The sequence below is a fragment of the Erigeron canadensis genome, chromosome 2, assembly GCF_010389155.1.
Source record: "Erigeron canadensis isolate Cc75 chromosome 2, C_canadensis_v1, whole genome shotgun sequence".
Classification (NCBI taxonomy): Eukaryota; Viridiplantae; Streptophyta; class Magnoliopsida; order Asterales; family Asteraceae; genus Erigeron; species Erigeron canadensis.
Window position 1 is genome coordinate 35,973,634 of NC_057762.1, and position 20,230 is coordinate 35,993,863.

General features: G+C 31.0%; 3 protein-coding genes across 3 annotated transcripts; 1 reads left to right on the forward strand and 2 right to left on the reverse strand.

Annotated features, from left to right (window-relative positions):
• Positions 1 to 584: 584 nt before the first annotated feature.
• Positions 585 to 2,023, reverse strand: LOC122589638. Its single transcript, XM_043761953.1, has one exon. The coding sequence runs from the start codon at positions 1,962 to 1,964 to the stop codon at positions 735 to 737; it is 1,230 nt and encodes a 409-aa protein (XP_043617888.1). The 5' UTR covers positions 1,965 to 2,023; the 3' UTR covers positions 585 to 734.
• Positions 2,024 to 4,396: 2,373 nt separating this feature from the next.
• LOC122589686 lies at positions 4,397 to 5,771 on the forward strand. Its single transcript, XM_043762010.1, has 2 exons — positions 4,397 to 4,634; positions 4,904 to 5,771. Exons 1-2 carry the CDS (start codon positions 4,469 to 4,471, stop codon positions 5,692 to 5,694), a joined length of 957 nt encoding a protein of 318 aa, XP_043617945.1. The 5' UTR covers positions 4,397 to 4,468; the 3' UTR covers positions 5,695 to 5,771.
• Positions 5,772 to 13,977: 8,206 nt separating this feature from the next.
• On the reverse strand, positions 13,978 to 18,529 carry LOC122588628 (methionyl-tRNA formyltransferase). Its single transcript, XM_043760783.1, has 11 exons — positions 18,333 to 18,529; positions 18,131 to 18,193; positions 17,846 to 17,980; positions 16,925 to 17,027; positions 16,502 to 16,572; positions 16,317 to 16,421; positions 15,647 to 15,781; positions 15,434 to 15,493; positions 14,827 to 15,030; positions 14,608 to 14,723; positions 13,978 to 14,492 (listed from the first exon to the last, which is right to left on the reverse strand). The coding sequence occupies exons 1-10, from the start codon at positions 18,486 to 18,488 to the stop codon at positions 14,628 to 14,630; spliced, it is 1,128 nt and encodes a 375-aa protein (XP_043616718.1). The 5' UTR covers positions 18,489 to 18,529; the 3' UTR covers positions 13,978 to 14,492; positions 14,608 to 14,627.
• Between the last annotated feature and the right edge of the window lie 1,701 nt (positions 18,530 to 20,230).

The following is a 20,230-nucleotide window of genomic DNA, read 5'->3' on the forward strand; positions in this document are numbered from 1 at the left end:
TTCGATTAATGGGCATTTTTGCCTTTCTCATCCTGTCAAGTAATTAAGGCACGTAACACATACACAATTTCATATCCTCACATTATTAGTCTGTAAAGGTGTAGGCAATTCGAAGATTGTATCCTAACAAAGACATAATCAAACTCATTTTGGATAAGTAATCACTTTGACTACTTTAAAAGCCGACACATTTGTGATTAGTACTTGACAATATTTTGCATACAACTCTAACTCAGCAATTTATGAGAAGAAAATGTGGTGCTATCAAAATAATGCAATGTAATCACCTCATTATTACAATTCATTTAGAAAAAGCACATGTCAAGCCTTTCACCAATACATTCTCTCTATCACCAATGTATCAAAAACTCAGTAAATTATATGTTCAAAGTTTCAAAACTGAAGGTTTTGTTTTAATCCGATTAAACACACAGTAAAGCACCTACTTAAACAAGTAAACATGCAGACTTCTTTGCCTCTTTGTGCATTAAACCTTTTCTAAGTCAGCTGCTTGTAAAATCAATCTTAATATTACACATGATATGTATGCGAGCTATGGTAGCTGAAATTGATGGATCTATTACTTTGTAATACAATATGAATCACATCATTTTATTATTCTTATTATCAATCAATATTCATTTAGAGAAAGCAAAAGTCAAGCTTTCCCTCTCACAACACAATTAACAATTCAATCAAAAAAGCAACAAAACATTTGTTTACATTTATAAAACTCAGTCTTCTTCAAAACTCAACTTTTGACAAACTGTTTCTTCTTCTTCTTCTTCTTCCACTTGTTGAAAATAAGACTTCTTTCCAACCAACTGAGCCACCCTTTTCGCCGGGCCAGAATCCCTACCCGGGTCATCCACACATCGAACCGCTCTAATCCTTGGTAACACAACGACAGGCATCTCAGCATCAATCGGGCCAACATAATCATCATTCTCATTATCATCATCATCATCAAGATCCAATCTTTTTGGAATCACAATCTCACTTGGAATTTCCCATTTCCTCTTTACTCTACCCTCAGTCTTTGACTTCCTGTCAACAACGTTATCAGTAAACGTTTTCTTCTTCATCAATGAATTAACCGTTGCTTGATTGTAACGGCTTGGAATCACCCGACCTGGCTTCAATGGCTTTTTAACAGACTGCTCTCCAAACAGCTTCTTTGGTTGAACACTTGCAAGAACCAAATCATCTTTTTTCATTCCCTTTTTCGCTCCAATCGTTGTAACAGCATTTCTTAAACCCGAATTCTTTCCTTTTGAAAACCCAAATTTCTCTTCTTCTTCAATATCATCCAATTTCCAAAAACAAGATTTCCTTCTGTCCTGCTGCTTCACTTGAACTGGAGTATTATTATTACCCAATTGTTTTGACTTCAAATTACTGATCTCATTTGGGCCCAAACTAAAACCCCTTCTTTGACCCATCTTGGTTTTCGAAAACCCAGATGATGAATCTTCAATCTTTTTTTTCACACCACAAGAATCTTTATTATTCTTGACTGGATCAAGAAACTTAGCAGAACTCCCCTGTTTTTCAAGATTATTACTATTATTCTTCACATTCTGCTCTGTTTTTTTCATTCGAATCTCTTCCAATCTCGCATACAATCTAGCGATTTCCTTCTCGATTTCGATCTCCTCATCAAGAGCCACCCCTTTTTTCACATTCCCAATTTCAAGATTCTTCAAGGGTTTTGATTGATGAAGTGGGTTAATAAGAACAACATTCTTGGAATTTGATAACCCAACAATTGGGCTCTGGTTTTCTTTACAAGAAATTGAAGAATCCAAACATGGGTTTTTCGATACCGATTTCATGGGCATCCATGAAGGCGATTTGATCTGATTTTGATTAGGATTCAAACTTTCCGAATCGTTATCGAAGACAGCATTGTGCCATATTCGCACATCTTTTTTGGCATCTGGGTATTCAGTAAGAACACTCATTGTTATTAAAGAATTGAAATTGAATTGAAAGAAAGTGAGAGAGAGATTTGATTATGGAGGTTTAGTGGGTGAATGAAGATTGATTGGGGAATTTGGGAGAAGTTAAAAAGTTTGGTTTTATGACCGTTGGAGAAAAATTAGACGTTTGTGCTGTGCGCTCCTCAAGTTGATTGATTATAAAGACAATTTATACATTTATTATGATTAACCATTATGAGCACACGCTAAACGAAAATGATATACATTTTTAAAAAGAAAAATAATAAATTCTTTTAAAAATTAGACTAAATATCCTCCTAAAATCATAAAAAGATGATATATGGATTTCATTAATTCTCTTTCCTAATCTTACCTCTTGATTTTTCCACATGTCCTCATCTCTATATTAAATAAAACAAGATTGTGATTACATCATCATTTTACCAAAATATCTTACATGACAACTTCAAAATCATTTTTAAAAATTATATCTTTCTCAACTAAAAAAATTTATGACATCATCATAACAATAAATTACATTACTTAATTTACTATATTTTTTTAATCTTTATCATATTATTTAATAAGTATTTTTATACATATTTTTAAATTATATATATTTTTTATCAACGTGACAAAATTGATTAAATTAATTCATATTTCATCGTTTCATGTATAGATTATGATTTTGCTATTTTTTTTCTTTGTATTCATTGTTATGTCTATATACACGATTGAACTCTGAATATATCTTTTCGATCTACTCGGGTATTATCTGGGTTTGATCAGCTAGTCTAATAGTTAAAGAGAATTTTCAAGTTATTATTTTAAGAGTATTTATCATTTCCGGTTAAAAAAGGGAATGATATACCTACAACAATTATTAGCAATCTATAACAATATATATGTTTTACGTAGTTGTAAACTGTGTAGTAAAATATGTACATTTGTTGTAGATAACTAATAATTGTTATAAATTTATCACTTCCTCTTAAAAAAAACTTTTATAATGTCATTTCTTAAAATAAAAAAAATAAATTTAAGAGAAATGTTAAAAGATTACATTTGTTATCCTGATTTATTACAAAAACATATCATCCACACATTAACACAACAAAAGTTGTATAGTTCACTTGATCAACATATAACATTTTAATTTAACAGTATACGAGAGCAAATACATGCGTGTTATGGTGGTGAGATGGTGGGGTGACAAGTCATAGAGTGTGATAGGTCATAGAGTGTAATAGCCAAATGCCTAGGCCGTACGGGCTCTGCCCTTTGATTTAAAAATTCGTCGAAAGTATATCGAATGACATCTCTAATGAAAGAACATGAAATTTTAAGAACACCCATATAATTTTTATGATTTATCGATGTATGGTTTTTGAGATAAAAGATTTTGAATGAATTGGATGAATAAATGATTTATAGAAGAGAAAAACAAAATGATTGGTTGTAATTTAAGGAGAGAGAAAAGGGTAATATAGGTATTTTATGTAGATTTATAATTGATAAGGGGACATTTTTGGAAAGTTAATGTTGAAACCTAAAATTTAGACCAGGGTTTTTTGATTTATAGTAATATAGTATAGATAATTTTTATAATTTATGATTTTTGAGATAAAAGATTTTGAATGAATTAGAAGAATAAATAATTTATAGAGGCAAAAGAAAAAAAATGATTGGTTGTGATTTAAGGAGAGAGAAAAGGGTAATATAGGTATTTTATGCAAATATAAAATTGATAGGGTACATTTTTGAAAAGTAAATGTTGAAACTTAAAATTTAGACCATGACTTTTTGATTTATAATATAATATAGATATAAATGTACAATTTGGTATACATAAATTAACCTAATGTTTGATATTTAGTTATCTAATCTAATATATTACGAGTACTAAAGTATTAATGTTTTGAAAAAAATATAAAAATTTCTTTGCCTTATACAAATGATAATTTCAATTTTAATAATACATGCAAACATATCTACCAATAAATCATTTGCTATTGAAACTATTTAATTATATTTTGGGGTTAAATCTTTGTTAAAAAAGGTCATATATTTATCTAAAATTCTTAATAAAGGAATGAATTTCCATTTTGAACATTAAAATGATTACATTATCAAAACTCAATACTCGAAAAAAAAAGGGAATATCATTTGTTTCATGTGTTAGTCGTCTATTAAATTTATTTTAAATGCAGATCGCACACTGTAAATTGTTATAAAATGGCTCTCCTTTGATGTTTATCAACCCAAACACCCCTAACTTGACTAACCCCTAGCTTAGTACTTATTTGTGTGTGGATTATTACTATTAAATAAGCTAAATTTTTTGATTTTTTTTTAGGAATGAGCTTATATTACATACTTTAAGGTCATAATAAGTTTATAAGTTAAACTATACAACTTAAGGGTTTTTTTTTTCTTTTTTTCATTAAGGTTAAAAATAAATAAGCTATTTTAAACTAGGCCAAACACCACTTACCAAAGTCAGAACCCTTTTTACAAAGTGAAAAATGGCGCCACGCTTCTTCCCTCTGTTACCTTCTTTTTACAAATTAATCTATAATTTTCACACTCCAAACTCATACTCATATCTCAGGCTACCCATAACCCGACCCGACTCCCTTTTCTCAAGAACCCAATTAGCAAATGGGTCACCCCTCTTCCCATTTACACAAGGTTAGTAAAGCTCTAATCTTTCTAGTCTTTTCTTATGTAGTCTAACTGTTTGTTGAAATGCCTCACTCACTTACTTACTTGTAAATTACTAAACAATGCTGAATTTTTTTATAAGGTTATTTTGCATCAAAATGTTATTAACTTTCATCAAGTTATCATTCACACTGTATGTAATGAATTACTGTATATATCTATTTACATTTTAGTGTAACTAACAAAGTTATATATGTTGCAAGTGCCATTAAAATGATCGAATTTATGTTTTGCAGTATCTCGGTCGTATGCTAGAGGGAAACAACCTCATTATGATTTGTTTGGAAAGGGGAGGCCCGGAGACAAGAAGTTCCGAGAAGCATGGGGAAAAGAAGTGGATGAAGATGATTGTCTATGGACAGGAAGTGAAAATGAAAGTGATACCGAAAACAGTAAAAGCCGTCTTGATGACGAGATTAAGAAACTGAAAAAAGAAGCAAAGGATCACTCGGATCTTATTGATGGTGATGACAGTGATGAGTTAAGAAGTGTATGGTCCGGGAGTGATGAAGAGAAGACTCTATGGACCGGTAGTGAAGGTGATGATGACAACGATATTCCTACAGACCCGTATCCTAATGAAAAGAGTGATCCTTATATTGATAGATTATTCGAGTTTGATGAAAAACCTAAGTATCGAACGATTTCTGAGCTATTAAAATCCGAGCAGGAACCAGAAGAATTGTCACCAGGAAAACAAGCTAGAAAACTTGCAGTTGAGAATGCTTTAAAGAAACTGAAGAAAGGGCCTGACGGGCGATACACTAATGTATGGGAAGTCATGAGTGATTTGGATATTCTAGTAGGTGCTTTTGAAAATATTGTTTCTGGACCTGAATATGAAGAGCTCCGGAAAGATGGGCCCAAGAAACTGAACATGGAGTTTTTTAAGGATATACAAGCGCGTATGAGGGATCCAAATTATAAGTTCTCGCCTGAGTTGAAGCTAAAACCTAAGAGCAAAGTGGTACCACGAAAGAAATGGCAAAAGGCACAGTCTAGAAGGAGGAAAGCACAGAAGCGTTAAGGTTCTGTTCTTTATTCCTCCGTACAGTTGTATAAGTCAACTTTATTGGTATTTTATGAAGAGTTTCTGTTTAATTTGTGTGGTTTGTTTTAGTTTTAGTTTTAGTTTTAGTTTTAAGAGTCACTTATGTTGCTTGTAAACAAGTCATGATTTTTAACTGCATTAAAGCACCTCTGCACGTGGAAAATAGACCCTCTTGATTTTGTAGCATAGTACTGATCATAGCCCGAAATTTGTTTCAATCATATGCTTTCTTGGATGTTGGTTCTTAAACCAAGAGTACTATGTTGTTGTTTTCTTTGTTTCTTTTGTACAGCAGAAAATTTTTATATAAAACCCAATACTAGCAAAGAGCCAGTTAAGATGCATACATGGTTTGTACAAGACAACACCATAAAGAACAAGATTTGTGATACAAGATAAGCACTCACATCAAATTCTGACTACCTCAGCCTAGTAAAATTCATGTACCAAGAGACAAGAGTATTGTTCAAGAAAATTGCATCTGAGTTTGAGCTCCAGGGTCCAGAGATGTGATGCTCAATACCAATGTCGGGTTTGGGTATGCAGTAATGGATGTTAGAATGGAATGGGCCATTATAATGTGAAACTTTGTTTGTTTGGCATACAGTAATGAATTGAATTATTTCGTAATTATATGTAATCCTTTCCATTTTGCTGAATTTTACATTAGCAATGGATAAAACTTGTAGTGTTTATAATTCTGTATAGCGTTTGACATGTCTTATCCACTTATAGAAGTATTTAGATGTGACAACAGAATGTTATTACCCATTCATTATCTAATAAAAAGTCAGTAATTAGTACTCTGCTCAAAACATGATTTATCAGAAAATCATGTAAATTTATCAGAAAATCATTTGCATCAAAACATGATTTTGTTTTTTGTTTACCAACTTGATTGAATCACATCTATATTAATGCATAGCAAACAATATCCTCAGTGAGATCAACAAATTGTGAATTTTAAAGGACACGACACATAAAGCCTTGGCTATGGTCTGGCTAAGGGTGAACTGGAAATGGCCAGTTGACACAGATCAGCTCACCAAAGGGCCAGACTTGCCAATTTGTGAAATCATTGGTAATTTAAACCCTTAAAAGGCGCAAAAGCTTGGGTATGTGACTCCCATTAAGATAGAGAATGATCCAAGGAAGGTCCAAATCAAAATTAGTAGGCAGTAATAACCATACATTTAATATTACTAAAGAGTGCTAAATGCAGATGTTAATCAAGTAACAAATGCTTGATCATCTAGTAATATCCGATCATCTCTGTATTAGTATTCCCTTGGACCTTAGGAGAAAAATCTAATTAAGCTAGCCATAATATACTGTATGAAATTAGTAGTGGTGAGCAGCATGAGCATGAAGAAACACAGGAGGCGCATGATTTGACACGTGGGGCCTGTACATGTTATCATGCAACATAACACTTCCCATACCAGTAGGCATGCTCATATTCTGCAAATTCCTGTTCATTATGAACGGTGCTTTTTGGCTTTGCTGATACATGTTCATCATAGGCAAACTCGATTGATGACCAGGGTAAGGGTAAGCTGGCAATACACCATTTCCATTAAAGCCTCCAAGTTGACTGCCATCAAGCTCAATAAAACCAGAACCATTGTCACCAATTAGACTTTTATCATCCCATCCCATATGTGCATGATTGTCCATATTCATCCCCTGGTTCAAGTACCTCTCAAAAGCCATTTGGTCTTGGTTTCTCGGATAACCAGAAGTCAACAAAGGTTGACTTTTTGGAGCATTGAGACTTGCTAGCAGATTCTGCAATTGGTTTTGGTAGATGGAACTGGGAATTTCCTGGTTCTGGCTGTGGTTTTTGCCATTGGATGGCCAAAGCTCTGCATACTTACCTGATTTTACCAGCTTTTTGATTAAAAAAGTTGGGTCAACATTTCCAAATACTAGGACTTTTTGTTTCTCCATGTTGATTTCTACAGAGTGCACTCCTGCACTCATAAATCATAATCCCCAGTTTAGTAAAGAATAACATTTTATATCTATACATGGAAGATGCCAAGAAATACAAAAATTTCCCCTTTTCCCCTTATTTTTTCCCTTTTCTTATCAACAACAATACCCAATCCCGCTATAGCCTGAAGTATATATATCCTTTTCAGCAATGTTATATTTAGAGTGTAATTTTCCATAAGGGTATCATTAATGTTACATTTAGGCATACATTTCAAACACATTTATCATTAGGACATTATCATCATAAATAATGAAGTATTATAACATTTTAGAACAGAGAATAATCAATAAAACTAAAAAAATAGGAGTTTCATATATCATTTAGGCATACATTTCAAACACATATATCATTAGAACATCATCATAAACTATGGGCTTTACTTTCCATTCCTATCCAATGAATGGTTCTTTGATGCACAGAAAACTCGGCTCACGAGAGCCGCTCTGTAGCAACTATAACGACAACAGAGCAACGGTCCTCTTTTTCCGAACCAAGTATTATAAGATTTTAAAAGCATAATGAATGAGAAAGAAACTAAGAAAGTAGTAATTCATTCCAACATGAACAAAAATAAAAGTTTAATAAAATGGTCACAACAACTAAAATAGGAGTTTCATACATCATCTTTATAACCAATAATATATCAATAAAACCAAAAAATAAAAAGATGAAGAGACAAATGTTACACCTTCAATCTTCTTGAGGATTTTGTGCACTTTCTTCTTACATCCACCACAATGGATGTTAACTTTTAAAGCACAACCCTGATTATACAAGAAAAACAAAACACAACTAAGAAAACAGAGTATCAAGAAACACATAAACCGATTATCAAGAAACAAATGAAAGGTTTACACAAACCTTGGCCTGGATGATTTGGAAATCATCAGTAGCGGAAGGCATTCTTGTTTTTTGTTTTGTTTTTTTACTGTTGTTTTTTTGCTGTTTATAGAAAGGTTCCTTTCTCAACAAGTTGTATTCAAACCAAAAAAAGTGTCAAGGACACAATGTTGGTATGATACCAACAGACTACAAAGTACAAGTTAGCAGCTCTATGAAAAGGATTGAAAACACACACATATACATATAGAGAGAGAGAAAGAAAGAGAAGTGTATAAACTTGTGATTTTGACTAGAGAAAACTATTCTCAAAGGCCTTTTTGTTTTTATATTTTTTATTTTAAAGTAAAAATATGTATTTTTATCTTTTTAACACCAAAGTCCCATAATAAATTTATGTTGAGACAGGATCTTTAGCATTGGCTTTGCAAAAAATGCAATACCACGAAACAAAGTTAAACATGTAATACCATTATAGAGAATGAGTACTCGTAATATTTAAAGGAATATAGTTAGCCATACATAATATATGCAAATATCTTATCGTAAAAACTTATCTTAAGTGCTATAAAGTACTAGAAACTACTACTTGTTTTGATCCATGTTTTCTTATTTATTTTAGCGATAAGAAAGTATGTTGAACGAGCACTCGATCAGTGTGTTACAGAGTGTATAGACCATCATCAAAAATCTTGCAAGAGCTTGAATCACAAACAAATTCTCACGAATTATGTATGCAATATATGGGTTAAAGAAAATGAGGCACTTAAAGAAATACCACCGATAACATATTATGACCATCCTTGATCCTATCAACCTTCAAGGTCGAATATTTGAGGAAATCGCATGATTTGCATCAACATACCTAATTAAAATGACAAAGAGATACACATCGCATCCCTAAAAGATTATACACTACACATAGTGTTTCAGAAGCTTTAAATTTTCGATAAAACTTTTAATCTTTAAAAGCTATACAAATACCTTTTGAAGTTGCAGCTAAAGCTAACATACCAAACACATTTTAAAATATAAAAGTTACATCTTACACCTTCAACTAAAAGCGAAAACTTACAACTTTAACTAAAAATTACAGCTACAGCTACTAGCTACAACTAATTTTGCCAAACATACCCACAAATGATGTAATCTTAATAATTAGTTTGCAAGCTTTTTAATTTAACTTTTAAACTTTTGCTAATGTATTTGTTTTTCATTAATGTATTGGTATTTATTATATTCTCAATGAAATATGTTTCTTAATTTATTTGTTAATTTAATATATAAAGTGTTTCTTTAAGTACTAACTTAAATGATAATGTAACACATAACTACTTGAGTTTTTAATGTGATAGGGATGGCTAAAAGTAATTCAATGTATTATGTCAGGGATAAATTAAAGTTGAAAAACAACTTCATCTTTTAAGTTTCAAGTTAATAAAAGAATGACAGTAATAAAATAAAACCGATAAAATTTAGTGTGTTGCTGGCGTGAAAATTAAAAAAAATCACTATGACCGGTCTTATGTGAATTGATCAATGTGTGATAAGAATGTGAAATTGTGAATTGTGAAATCAAAAGTTAAAATAAAGGAGGTAAAAATGAAAACTCAAGGAAAAATTAGTTTTTGGCATCTTGTCTTTTCGCCGAAATGGGGGTTACTGTCAATCAGTCTTCCACCCTTCCCAATGCGACAAACCAATTTAAGTAAAAATCTTCTGATTTTTGACACCCAACAGAAAAACTGAATACATTTTATAACTTGTCACGAGTTAAATTTCATAAGTTCTTCCCCAACAACAAACCCAATTAACTAGCGTTTTTAGCACCGCTTATGTTTGGCCTAGTAGCTATTTTTGAGAGTTTTGAAAAAGGATTTTGTAAATTTCATAAGTTTTGTTTTTGTACATAAATAATTAAAAGCTTTTGGTTTTGGAAAAAAAAAAAGTTTTCCACCAAAATACCTTCAATTTATTTTCCAAACTAGTTAGAGGTCTAAAAAAATATATTACATAAATACCTTTTAGATATGATATTAAGTCAATGACAAAAATGGTGATCAGATAACAGTTGATGAAATTTTTTTAAATACAATGATAAGCCAAAACAAATTTTATTCCATGCAATTGTCTTCATAATGTATGAATCTAAAAATATATCAAACTCATTTATTGATCAAGACATGCATCTCATCAGTTATTTTCATTTTATGTTCACTTCTGGCTTTGAGATATCATTTTAGCCCTGTTTTTAGACCCATACTAGTATTTTACCCGCGCGTTGTTGCATGACACATTTTTAGATGACAATGATTCGGTACAAATTTGATAAAGTCATTAACAAACATTAATTTGACAGTATAAAAATATAAGAAAAATAGCTAATAATCACTTTAAAGAAAAATAAACGTCACACTAAACACAACAAACATGGTTACAACTAATATGACTTAGTTTTCCATAAAAAAGCCAAAAAAAAATAAAATAAAATTCCTCATGTAGTAAAACCGTAAATGTGTGAAAGTAATCAGACAAATGTAAGATGTAATGTTAATGGAAATCATTATTAAATATTAAAAGTGTTAGGTATAAATGAAAGTTGTTTAAGAGAAACATAAGAACCTAATATAGAAATTTTAGGGATTAAAACATAAAGAAGCAAGAGTTAAATATAGTTATACTTTATGTATTATATTCTTGAACAAAACATGTTATTGACGGGCAAAAATGTAAAAGATAAAAATATTAGGGGGTTAAATGGTAAAAGGTAAAAGTTTGTGGGCAAAAATATAAAAGATTAAAACTTTAGGGGCTAAAAGGTAAAGAGGTGAACATGGACAAAAATGTAAAAGATTAAAACCTTAAGGGGTTAGAAGGTAAAGAGGTGAAAGTTACATGAATGTGTAGTTGTATATTGACTTATGCATAAAAAGTTGTAAAAAGGAAGTTGGTTTTTAGTATATACTAGTAACTTTACCCGCCGCGCGTTGCGGCGGCGCACACGAAACTACCGATTCTTCTTTACAGCCGTTCAATACAACGTAAAAACATCGATCTTTGTAGAATTTTATTGTTGTTGACATGAAATGTCAATAATTAATTACATGAGAAAAAACACACACAACTTCCATAAATGTCATCAAATGCAAGCGAAAAGAGAAAACGTATAAGCTGCAATGCATGTGTACAAATCACCATGATCGACTTCTCTTTTGCATAATGCATACAATAATGATGCAAATATTACTCAGAAACTGATGGTGGTAATTTTAAGTAAAAAAAAGTGTAGCGTGCCCTATTCAAAATATTGCACATTATTGTCAAGTTCTTCAAAATCACAAACAAAGCACTCCCCTATCAAGTAGTTAACTTTTGTTACTACAGAATTAATGTTATTGGTGAATAGTTGACCCAAATATACATAAAAAATGTCACATATCAATGCGCATTATCTACAATTAAAAATTAGCATCATGTCTTTTACAGCAGCTATGTGTTATTGTTGAGGATTAACATTGAGAAATAAGTGGTAAAAAGATAAAAAGATAGTCAACTGAAAGGACAAAGTTATTATTCATATTTTATAACTAATAATTTAAGAAATAATAAACTCGTGCGTTGCTGCGGAACATACTATTTACATGACAAATGTATGGATGTAAACAAATAGTTTTAGTGTAATATAAATACATTTATGTCGAATACTCGAAACCAAATCTAAAAGATATATACAACAAAACATGTAACAGTAGTAAAAATGTCGCGAAAAAATAATAACATTAATAAATATATAAAAACATGTAACAAAAAAACTATATAAATGCAAATAAAGAGATGATATTTTGACGATGGTGATATAGCATAATGTCTTTTTTTAAATGTTAAATGAAGTTAAGACGTAACTATGATAAAAATTATTATATATTAAAATGTTATATGAAGAAACAAAAAAAGATATATTAAATTTTTTTAGCGATAATATTGTAAAGTATAAAAAATCTTTGATATAAACATTAGAACCCAAAAGTTTAATTTCAAAATAATGAAAACAAAAACGTAGACGAAAAACAAAAGTTAAAAGATAGGCAGTTTAACGGATAAAATAAAGCATATAAAGTATAGGGGGTAAAAGTGACAAAAATCAAAAGTTAAAAGGGTTGTACATCATACATATAGTCTTGTACATAACCAAAAGTAAAACATATAAAATATAGGGGTAAAAGTGATAAAAACCAAAAAGTATATATTGTTGTACATAGCTAAAAATAAAAGATATAAAATATAGGGGGTAAAAGTGACAAAACCAAAAGTGAAAAAGGATTGTATATCATGCATAAAGTCTTGTACATAACATATTGTATTTTAACCCGATGTTGCCGGGAGACATAATAATACATAAAACGTAATAAAAGGTACTACACAAACGATATAAACGAATGTAAGAAAGTATTTAAAATTGATGGTCATTTAGTTGTAGCGGAAACACTACACAAACAGTAAAAAACATTTTATACCGAATTTGAAGAATATAATAAAACCAAATGTTTAAAGGTAAAACCATAAATTGTGTAAATATGGTTTAATGGAAACATGGGAACCCAAAACTTTGGTGTAAAAATTTGAAAATTTAAACTTTTATGGTGGCAAAAGATACTATATAGAAACTTTAATGGGGAATATTGAATAGAAGCAAAGTCAAAAGGTTATGTAATGAAAAGATTAAAATTTAAGGGGTAAAAGTGAATATTATTAAAAGTAAAGAAGTATTGTACTTTAGGCATTAAAATTTGTAAATTTCAACGTAATAAAAGGTACTACACAAACGATATAAATGAATGTAAGAAAGTATTTAAAATTGATGGTCATTTAGTTGTAGCGGAAACACTACACGAACAGTAAAAAACGTTTTATACCGAATTTGAAGAATATAATAAAACCAAATGTTTAAAGGTAAAACCATAAATTGTGTAAATATGGTTTAATAGAAACATGGGAACCCAAAACTTTAGTGTAAAAATTTGAAAATTAAAACTTTTATGGTGGCAAAAGATACTATATAGAAACTTTAATGGGGAATATTGAATAGAAGCAAAGTCAAAAGGTTATGTAATGAAAAGATTAAAATTTAAGGGGTAAAAGTGAATATTATTAAAAGTAAAGAAGTATTGTACTTTAGGCATTAAAATTTGTAAATTTCAAGTTGGTTTTTAAAAGATATATAATATAATTTCCATCTTACAAATCATTTTTTTTATTTTACCTGATATTTTGTAAACATTCATTATAGAGATTTTATAAAGATTATCATGAAACTGGTGTTTAAACTATATTAACATTATTTGGCAAAGTTACCCAAATTTTAGGCAATTAACCAATAGTTGAAATATGTATTTAAGTTTGCATCCATACTAATTGCAATATTGGCAAATTAATTTTTATAAATTGTCAAAGCTCAAAGATGGTTTGACATCAGTAGTGGAAGAGGTTCAACCCATCCTACTTAGGTTTATCGTCTCGTGTGGAAGAGACGCTTTCCCTGGCACAGTCCAACTACGGACCCTACCAATTCCCAAAGTGGATATTACATATCACGGTTCTAAAACAGAAAGAGCATACACGCATAGTTATTAGTAACCATGGACTTGGAACTGCATAACTGCTGGAAATTTGGTTGCTGAGCACCTTAAAGGAAAAACGGGTGTACCCTAAATATATCATACATTCATAACCTGCTTCTACCAGCGTTTAAGATAGTTTTCAACTCTAAGCTCCAAACACCAAAAATGGTACCTTTGTATCTTCAATCTGGACCCAAAAATAAGGCACGTGAAGTACTCTCGATTGGTTCGTCAAACTTCCTTTCACAATGCAGAAATCTTTTTATGCACAATCTGATGTGCCATTTCCACAAAGCCTCGAATAGACGTGCTAGAATCTAAATATCACAACAAAATAAGATTGAAATTTCATAATTGTTACAGCAAAACTAAAATATAAGAAAATAGTAGGTAGCATGCTGCACACACTTAACAGACAACCAACATTCATACCTTCCGTTTTAGGAGAAGTACTATAACCGCAACTTCATCAATTTTTGACCTCTCAAACCATTCCAAAATGCAGCTGCATTTACCACTTTCTTACCTGGCAGCTGGAGTTCCAAGACCTGACAATTGAGAGATAAACAGCAGCTACAATCTTAAAAGGAAATAGACGTTTCACATTTTATGAAAAACACTACATAAAAACTACGAACGAATGTTATTTACCTCAAGAATGGTGTGCCCACCACATGGTACTATCAGTGACCCTCTCCTGAAGGTGACCTCATCATCTTCGCTCCTCTGAACATCATTACCTTGATAAACTCTAGAAGTTATAACTTTGAGCTCAAGCTCATTGCATTTATCACTCTTCTCATCAATTACAAGAAGTTTGGCTCGGGTTCCAGGCCAACCTGCAAAAGCCCGTACCTACACCGTTTTATGTAGTGATAATAGACTAGAATTTAAACAGGATATATATAAGAGGTGGCTGGGGGATAAAGGCAGGTTGATTTGTGAGTCCAAACGGGTCGATTTCGCCAGACCACGAACACTTATTCTTATGATTTTTGTTAATTATCATATACAATTGATGTGTTGAATTTGATTGCTAAAAAAAACTACAACAATATTCTAAATATCTTAATAAAGCGATTGAAGAGATTAGGAATACATGTTGGGCAATCATGGACCAACTTGACCCGTTTTATACTTGTCTAAATTTTTTGTATCAACAAAACTGACTTTATAGAGATCAAATCTAACCCAGATAAACCACTCTAACATATATGGGTCCAAATTGCCACCTCTAAGATATATGCAAATGGCATACCTTATTATGTAGAACTAAAGCTTCTTCGTCAAAGGATAACCACGACTCCTCTTGATTCATCTGCATGAAATGGCTTACCCAAATTGACATTCTTGAGATAATAGTATATACTATTAATAAAAATTCACTGTTGCAGTAACTCAAAAAATTATGTAATTTAACTCGTGGCACATATTCAGCAATCAGGCAATTCCAGCATTAAATTAGATATACCTTTGGAGCCAAAGTAGCTTTTGAGTCATCCTGTGCTCGAGCTTTTGTTCTTGCTGACCCATCAAATATAGATGGAAGTTCTTGAAGAAGTAGTTTTGAACCTCTAGCAAACAACAGATCAAGCAATTCTGGAGCCTGCAGAAAATTCACATTATGTGCTATCCACTAATTACTACTTACAAAGTTATATGTTCTTACAGATTACATATGAGAATGCGACACACTGCTACTTAATTAAGAAATAACAACCTGAAAATAACCATCACATAAGTTATGTTCTGCTAATAACGTTGAGTTATTCTTTGCATTGAAGGAGTAACCAACATGCCTCTGGCCTAGCAATATTAGTAGTTCACTACAATCTCATGGTTGTTGGTCCAAAGTCCAAACATTGTTGTAAACATGGGATCTCAGTTTATTAGTTTGACCATATAAAGAAAAATGTCACTGTAGTAAATGAGTTAAAATTTAATCAGAATCACTTTCATTTATTTATTTAACTGACTCTTATCTGGAAAAATGAGGTGCTGCACACCAAGAGCTGTATTCTTAGCTGGTCCCATAAATTTTAGCTTCATTTTTGTTTTTCTTAATCTGCTGTTGTGAAAAAGGTGCATCAAATCTATCACTACATTCCTCCTATATAACCTGGAAAAAAATTAAAATGTACCTTAACATTGTCATCTATTTCCATTTTCTCGGATGCAATAATGGGACCAGCATCCAGTGCCCGGACGGTAAATGCCAATGATACGCCAGTTTCTTTTACTCCATCCTGATGAACTTTGTATTTCGCTTACAATGGCATATAAACATTCTACCAGTTACTACCAGATGTATGAACGGAAAATGAACCTGCAAAGCTCTCTGAACAGGAGCTGCTCCACGGTATAAAGGCAGCAAGCTTGGGTGTATATTGACAGTTCCTACAAATATTCAAAGACTATTATGCCAACCATCAGAGTTCAATAAATTTCTAATTCCAATTAAATACAACTCCCTCCATCTCAATTTAAATGTCCAAATTTGACTTGCTGAGTCATTCTTTTCTAATTTTGACCGTAAGTATCTTTGTTTGTATAATATAAAAGTTAAAGAAAGTTATATCAATAATAAATACAGTGCAACAATACTTGATATGGGTTTTACAATTATATCACTAATTATTGTACTCTTTTATGTGGTTATATCATGAATGGTTATGGTGGTTTTTATTCTCTCACTAGAAGACTCGTGACATCTTTACAAACACAAAAACTTTGATAAAAGAACACTAACCTAACGAAGGAATCTTTAAGAATTTGGTTGGTAATATATTTCCATATGCCGCCGTGATGCAAAGCTCTGGCTCAAGTTCGCTAAAGTTGGACAAAAATTCTTCCTGCATCGCAGTGAAATACAAAATTCAAGACTATCGAATTAGGTTCTTCAATTTAGATAAACCACAAGCCTATTAGAGACCATTTCAAGTAAGATGGTACAAGTAAAGTAAGGGAAAACAAAGAAAAAGTAAAACAATCAATCTTAAGGCCTTCTGTTTTTGGTAGGCCTCTTAATCTCTTATATATGAGTAAACTAGTGGCTAACACATTATTAGTGTTAACTAAACTACATTGTTTGATACATATCAATGCTATAACTTGCTATAGTTAACTAATGACTACATAACTAAACACGGTTGGTTAGTATGTCATTGATGTGAAAACTTATTTCATCTACTCGTAACCAAACTTAAATGCATATGCTACTGTTAAACCGTCGATTTTTCATTCTTCAATGGAAGGAATACATGTTTGATAAACTAGGATTATTTCAGAAGATACAAAAAGAATTAGTAGTTATTAAAGGTACGGAAGGGAGTATGACGCAGCGAGAGAAAAAGGGATATAGATAATTGAACCTGTTGATTCTAAGAATACCCAGGAACAACTCTTCAAATTATCGTGGATTCAAAATGAATACCGACAACTTGGAAAATTCACACACACTAACACACACTTGTGATAGGGAGGAACAATGAAATTTATATATTGATCAAAAAACTGCTTAATATCAAACCTAAATCCCTAATTATATAGGAAAATCATAAGAATGAAACGGTAACATTTATGAGGTAAATTAAATATATCGAGAAACTAAAAAGACAATTATCATGAAAATAGAAACCTAGAAGGTTCCGCATCAGAGTAAGTAAACGACCTCGGAGGCTTTAAGAGGAGTGAAAATGAGATGAGGAGGGAAGCCTCTATCGAGAGCATGTTGTGCGACTGGCGACGGCATCACCTTCCTTCCCCTATCTCTCCCTGAAGCTGGCTGAGTAACTATACCTGCTACCTGTATTATACATAAATACATATATAAATATATACATACACACTTATATATCACCATTCATCCTCCTACCTACCTACCAAAATTTCCTGCTATTAACTACACACACACACACACACACATATTCACTCCATTATAAGAACAGGTAATTACCTCAAATGACGAATCAGAAGCAGAAGATGCATCTAGAAGCTTCTCCAGAACAGAAGCAGAAACCTAATGATAAGAAATAATATAAAATCCATAAGCACCTAATTAATTTACTCATAAATATTATTATAAATAATATTAAAAAACAACTGATAATTATTTATAGGTGTATATTTATATGAATAGAGAAAAGAGGTTTTCTTACAGAAGGAGAGCCTAGAAAAACAAGCTTTTTCTTCTTCTTCTTGCCATTATTATTAGCAGCAAAAGAAGAAGTTGAGAATACGGTGGCGGATGGAAGTGGTGTTACTAGACAGCTAAAGCGGCGGAGCATCAATGAAGATGATGATAGATGCTGCATTTTCTTTTATTCCGGCGGTTAATTCTGGTGAGCTAAAGTATCGCTTAGCCTAAGCGTATGTTTTTGAGGTTTGTTTTAAAAGGAAACGAAAACATTGTAAAGGATTTTAAAAATATTTGGGTTCTTGAGTTTTATTTAACGGAAGAAGAGAAAAGAAGAGAAAAGATTTGGAAGGAGAATTTTATAGAATTTGTTAAAGATATTTTCCTCTCACTTTTGGGATGATTTGGAAGGAAGGAAACTCCACCCCTTCTCTTCCATTCATCCATCTTCTCTTCTTTCCCCTTCCTTTACATATAAACTCGAGAACACAGACTTAAGAGAGAAGGGGTGGAGTTTCCTTCCTTCCAAATCATTCTAAAGAGGAAAATATCTTTAACAAATTTTATAGAATTCTCTTTCCAAATCTTTTCCCTTCTTTTCTTTTCTTCCCTTAAATAAAACTCAAGAAACCAAATATTTTTAAAATCCTTTACAATCTTTTCCTTTTCTTTTAAAACAATACTCAAGAACATACCCTAATTGCCGTCCGCTTTCGCCGGATTTTACTTGGACAAAAGGGTAAATTCGTCATGTAATTAATCTATTTTTATTTTTTGTTTCTCCACATAAGCTGTATTTTTTAGTTTTTCAGGAAAAAAAAACATTATCGAGTAGAGAAATATAAGATCGCATAATATGAAAATGAAAGGAGTAAGAGTACTCATGTAAACGAACCGACTAATTCATGAACCGTTTATAAAAAGTCTGTTTATGTTAGTATGTTAATAGTTACTCGTACAATATTATTTTTAGTTTATGATATTATAAAAATTATGAAATTATAATTAATTTGAAAAATAAGATTATAATTCAGAATATAGAATAGGATTTTAGGTAAAATAAAACAATTATTAAAGTAAAACAAATAAAACAATAGGTTTTTCTTTACTGAAAATCACCGTGCATCACGAAAATCATTATGCATCAATTGCTTCGTGAATCTTCGTGCATCAATCTAACCATGATCTAATGGTCAAGATCTTGTCTTATTTGTTTTACTTTAATACTTGTTTTACAATACCCAACCCATATATAATAGATGTTAAATATGTTAAAACATGATTAATTAAACGTGATATTTTGTTATAACAACTTTATATGTAAGAATAATAACAATAATAGTAGTAGTTATAATAAAAAGAACTAAAATAAAAAAATAAAAATGTTTAGAAAATATAAATAAAAAAATATAATATAGTAATAATATAACTACATAAAAAACAAAAATAAAAGGATAAAATGAAATTAAGCAAAATATGACATGACAACTATATTATTTGATATATATTTATTATAACTTATTAGTGATTAGGATTAAGACTAGATGAGTTAGAACTTATTAATAAAAAAATTTTTAAAAAAAAACATAAAAGTTTGACACATATACAAAATGGTAATTTGTAAAGATAAGAGAATAATTACATAAGGCTAAACATATCATTTCTTAGTTATATTAATTGATACATAATATCTATAAATAATTATAAGTGAAACTTCACAAATTAAAACCAAGAAAGTTATAGAACCATGACAACATTATCTTCAAATATTCGAGTAATATGGGTAATATTGCTATTCAAATGTATAAAAAAAACAACAATCATGGAAAAGATTATTACTATAGCTGTAGTTGATAATTACCCAATCTCACTTGCAATAATTTAATGAAAGTTAGCTTTGTAAAATGAACACAAGTATAA

What these genes read in the sequence shown, in the direction of transcription:
- LOC122589638 (XM_043761953.1), bottom strand. Translation starts at nt 1,964, where the DNA reads ATGAGTGTTCTTACTGAATACCCAGATGCCAAAAAAGATGTGCGAATA.
- LOC122589686 (XM_043762010.1), top strand. Translation starts at nt 4,469, where the DNA reads ATGGCGCCACGCTTCTTCCCTCTGTTACCTTCTTTTTACAAATTAATC. An exon ending in CCTCTTCCCATTTACACAAG is followed by an intron (nt 4,635 to 4,903) that starts GTTAGTAAAGCT and finishes TATGTTTTGCAG; the next exon opens with TATCTCGGTCGTATGCTAGA.
- LOC122588628 (XM_043760783.1), bottom strand. Translation starts at nt 18,488, where the DNA reads ATGCAGCATCTATCATCATCTTCATTGATGCTCCGCCGCTTTAGCTGT. An exon ending in CTTCTGATTCGTCATTTGAG is followed by an intron (nt 17,981 to 18,130) that starts GTAATTACCTGT and finishes TGTATAATACAG; the next exon opens with GTAGCAGGTATAGTTACTCA. An exon ending in AAGCTACTTTGGCTCCAAAG is followed by an intron (nt 15,494 to 15,646) that starts GTATATCTAATT and finishes CATTTCATGCAG; the next exon opens with ATGAATCAAGAGGAGTCGTG.